A 4,694-nucleotide genomic window follows, 5' to 3' on the forward strand; every position below is an offset into this window, starting at 1 on the left:
AATAGTGACCGCAAAATGCACAGTATCAATATGTGTAGGTTTGCAAGTAACACTTTATAAATGGGCACGTAAAATTCTCTCAAGCTAAAGAGAGAGAACCAAATGCCAAAAACCAATTAAATAATATGAAGAGTAAAACACCGTGTGACACAATCAGGCAATGGAGAATGAAGGCCAAGATAGCATTTCCAGCCGCACACTCTGGTGCCCTTTTCCCCCTCATAACAGGGTGAGTTAAGGTAGAGTGTCATCCTTAACTTTGAGTTTTGCAGCTTTTGTCAGTTTGTGTCACAACCTTAACATCATTTAAATGTACTTTTTTGTATTTAATATTCATATTCAGGTGTTCAAGCCATAATTTCTGTTAGTAAAAATGACATTTCTTAAAGTTCATTATTTTTTCCACATAGAAATCTCAGACATTAAAAAAAAAAACAGACTTTAAATAATAGAACAGAAGTGTCTTCAGGCTAACAGCCACCCTTATGATTTGTCATTTTAGTACTTGAGTATTTGGAAGAAATAAGTTTGATAACACCAGAGTCATTTAGCTTTGTGATTAGAAACTGGCAGTCAGAGCTACGTGTCTTAGGTAGCCCTTCCTATTCAGTGGAGAGCTTATATAGACTATGTTGCTTTGACTTTTTTTTGCTTGACATTTTCCAGTTAAGAAACACTATATAAAATGTCCATTAAATTTGTCAAGGATTTCAAGTTATCAGTGCAATGTATCTTATTGATAATCAAGAATGTGGCAACAATTATATGGCATACATCTGTGGGGTTTAGGTAAAGTACTCAGCTGAAATCTTCAAATAAATTCACTTACATAAAGAAAAATGAGTAGCTTTTATTGCTGGGAGAGAGAGAGAAGGGTAAGGAGAGCTGTTGAAATGTACCATGAGGAGAAATGCAAGAAAATACCAACCTATTATGAGGGCGACGAGAAGATTTCTAGTCAGCTTTTATTGCATATATATGACAATGATTTTCTCTTTCTTTGAATATGGTAGATTGTTTGAAAGTCCTATCAAAAAGCATTTCACATGTATCCAATGGCATTAAATGTAGGAGACTATTTAAAAAAAAATGATGTTTTTCAGGTGTTAGAGTTTGATAAATGCCATTTATCATCAATGCTATTGGTTTACAATAGTGGAGAGAAAAAAGAAACTATCCAGGCTTTGCTGTTACATTGTACTTGAAACATACTGCTATCCATACCTTCACATCCTTATGCTCTATTTTAATAGACTTTAATGCTTATTCACACTTCGTTCTCACTGAGGGGTCTGTGTTAATGTTTGGTTAAAGAGAATGCTGTGTCATATTTAACATATTGTCTAAGACTCCAAACCAAAAAATTAAACTACTCATTTGAGCATATGAGTGATAAAAAGAAAAAAAAAATATAAACAATAGAGAGTTACTTTGTGTGCCTTGTCAGGAACATAAAAAACATCTGTATCAAAATTCCAACAAGTTATTGCCTTCATAATTCTTTTTTTTTTTTTTTTTTTTAGCGGGTTGGCAGAGCCAACTGAAGCTTTATTCTGAAAAAAGATACTCGAATTGGATTTATTCTGAAAAAGACGCTTACGTTGGCTTTTAGTTGGGGTCATGGGCAAAAGGGGCAACCCCAGGTAGTCGACTCCCCCCAGGTGTGGGCGGAGGACAGGGGCGAAACCTCAGGTCTCCCATGCACTTGCTCCCCCGCACAACTCTATCTGCAGGAGCCAGTGAGCGGGGGAAGGCTGGGAGGGACCGCAGGAGCCTTTCACTTGGACAGGACATCAGAGGACTCAGACACCAGCTTCCCATCGCGGGTCTCAATCTTCTTCACAACCACAGCCTTGGAACTGGTGCGGCTGAAGGAGCTGGGGCCACCGCCAGAGCCCAGGCTCAGGCTGTAGTTGAAGCCAGGGGTCCCGTAGGACGAAGTCAGTCCACCTGCGTAGCCACTGGTGGTCCTGGTGTGGATACTCATGTTCTGCATCCCAGACTCCAGCCGGCTCTCCTCGCCCTCCAGCAGCTTCCGGTAGGTGGCAATCTCCACGTCCAGGGCCAGCTTGACATTCATGAGCTCCTGGTACTCGCGCAGCTGCCGTGCCATGTCCTGCTTGGCGTTCCTCAGAGCGGCCTCCAGCTCAGCCAGCTTGGCCTGAGCATCCTTAACAGCCATCTCACCACGCTGCTCAGCGTCAGCGATGGCAGCCTCCAGGGAAGCCCTCTGGCCTTTGAGGCCCTCGATCTCTGCCTGGAGACGGCTGATGTTCCGGTTCATCTCAGAAATCTCTGTCTTCGTGCGACGGAGGTCATCCCCATGCTTCCCAGCCAGTGTCTGCAGCTCCTCATACTTGATTTGGTACATGGTCTCAGCCTCAGCCCGGCTGCGGTTGGCAATCTCCTCATACTGGGCCTTGACCTCAGCGATGATGCCGTCTAGGTCCAGGTTGCGGTTGTTGTCCATGGACAGGACCACGGACGTGTCAGAAATCTGAGACTGCATCTCACGGATCTCCTCTTCATACAGTTGCCTGTAGAAGTTGATCTCATCAGTCAGCCCCTCCAGGCGGGACTCCAGCTCGACCTTGTTCATGTAAGCTTCATCCACATCCTTCTTGATGATGACAAATTCATTCTCCTTGTCTGTGCGCTTTTGGATTTCTTCCTCATACTTGGTCTTGAAGTCCTCCACCAGCCCCTGCATGTTGCCAAGCTCCACTTCCAGCTTCAGCTTCTCCTGGGCCAGAGTTTCCAGCTGCCGACGGAGGTTGTTGATGTAGCTCTCAAACATGTTGTCTATGTTGCTCCGGGCAGTTTTCTGCTGCTGCAGGAGGTTCCATTTGGTCTCCAGAACCTTGTTCTGCTGCTCCAGGTGCCGCACCTTGTCGATGAAGGAGGCAAATTTGTTGTTGAGGGTCTTGATCTGCTCCTTTTCCTGGGTGCGGACGGCCTGGATGTTGGGGTCCACCTCCAGCTTGAGGGGGCTCAGCAGACTCTGGTTCACGGTGACAGCTGTGATGCCCCCCAAACCTGGGGCCCCACCGTAGCTCCCAGCCACACCCATGCCGGTGCCCAGGCCGCCCCGAAAGCTGCTGCCGCTGCCCACTCGGGAAAAGGCCGAGGAGCTGATGCGGGAACCGGGCCCACTGGTGTAGGAGCGGCTGCTGAAGGACCTTGGGGCGGAGGTAGACACCTTGTAGGACTTCTGGGTCACCCTGATGGACATGATGGAGGCTGAAGAGGAGGCGAGGAGGCCGAAGCTGAGTAAGAGTCGAGGAGTTGAGAAGCTGCTTCTCGGTCGCCTTCATAATTCTTATTTAAACTTTGTAAAAATAACAAAAAGGAAATGTAGAAGGAAGTAGAAGATATATTTAAAAAATAACTTTTAGAGATCTTTAATCTTTGCTGGCATTTAAAAATGTTATTTTGTATTTCTGTTTTCACAGTTGGCTAACATGTATTATGATACCTGTTGCCCGGATTTTTAAACTTTTCTTGAAGTCAATTACTGTTCTACACTTGTTTGAAACAGATGCAATATGTTTTCCATCCATGCTTGATTATGCCTTTGATATAGACATGTCTTTTTACTTTTATTTATACATTTATTTATATTTATTTATACATATATGGGCTTCCTTGATAGCTCAGTTGTTAAAGAATCTACCTGCAATGCAGGAGACCCTGGTTCAATTCCTGGGTTGGAAAGATTCACTGTTGAAGGGAAAAAGCTATTCACTCAAGTATTCTGGCCTGGAGAACTCCATGGACTGTATCATCCATGGGGTCACAAAGAGTCATAAAGGACTGAGCGACTTTCACTTTTTGGGGACTTCCCTGGTAGCTCAGTTAGTAAAGAATCTGCCTGCAATGCTGGAGACGGGGGTTTGATCTCTGGATTGGGAAGATCGCCTGAAGAAGGAAATGGCAACCTACTTCAGTATTCTTGCCTAGAGAATCCCATGGACAGAGGAGCCTGGCAGGCTACAGACCATGGGATCACAAGAGTCGGACACTACTTAGAGACAAAACCACCACGATACATTTATTTATTTTAAAAGATTATTGCTTTATTTTTATTTTTTGGGGGGGCACATGGCATGCAAGATCTTAGTTCCCTAACCAAGAATCAAACTCACATCCCCTGCACTGAAAGTACAGAGTCTTAACTACTGGACGACCAAGAGTCCCTTTATACTTTTGTTTTTCATGAAACTTTTCTAGTCTTCCTTTCTTGCTAAGCAAAATATTTAGATACAATTCTTTTCTGGAAGAAAAATTTCCCTAATAGGGAGAATATAATTTCCTTACCAGTTCCTGGAATTTTGTGGCTTCTTGGTGAGGCTCTTACTTTTCTCTAGACAGTAAATAGGAATTGCAAAGACCAATTCATTTTAATGAGCGTGATCTTTGTAATTTCCTTTACCAGTTCAAATCTTAACCAATCTGTGAGGCCCAGGTAAAATTTTACTTCTTAAATTCTTCTTTGGCTTTCCCAGTTAACTTTCATCTCCATACTCAGGATCCACACCATTTGTAGTTTTTTCCACACACTTTTGCACATAATCATGTATTTAAAATTAAAAAAAATCTAATGAAGGAGTGACATCACAAAGATGTTAACATAAGTTGCTCCTGAGTTCTCTCCCCCTCACAAGAAAAAGAATTAACAATTATTCAAGAATAAG

The 4,694-nt window shown here is 43.2% G+C and overlaps 1 protein-coding gene across 1 annotated transcript; it reads right to left on the minus strand.

Annotated features, from left to right (window-relative positions):
- Nucleotides 1-1,551: 1,551 nt before the first annotated feature.
- On the minus strand, nt 1,552-3,303 carry LOC122688653 (keratin, type II cytoskeletal 8-like). Its single transcript, XM_043894799.1, has one exon. The coding sequence runs from the start codon at nt 3,230-3,232 to the stop codon at nt 1,778-1,780; it is 1,455 nt and encodes a 484-aa protein (XP_043750734.1). The 5' UTR covers nt 3,233-3,303; the 3' UTR covers nt 1,552-1,777.
- Nucleotides 3,304-4,694: the final 1,391 nt, after the last annotated feature.

Source organism: Cervus elaphus, chromosome 33 (assembly GCF_910594005.1).
Source record: "Cervus elaphus chromosome 33, mCerEla1.1, whole genome shotgun sequence".
Classification (NCBI taxonomy): domain Eukaryota; kingdom Metazoa; phylum Chordata; class Mammalia; order Artiodactyla; family Cervidae; genus Cervus; species Cervus elaphus.

Excerpts from the sequence above, each read along its gene's own strand:
- LOC122688653 (XM_043894799.1), bottom strand. The coding sequence starts at position 3,232 with ATGTCCATCAGGGTGACCCAGAAGTCCTACAAGGTGTCTACCTCCGCC.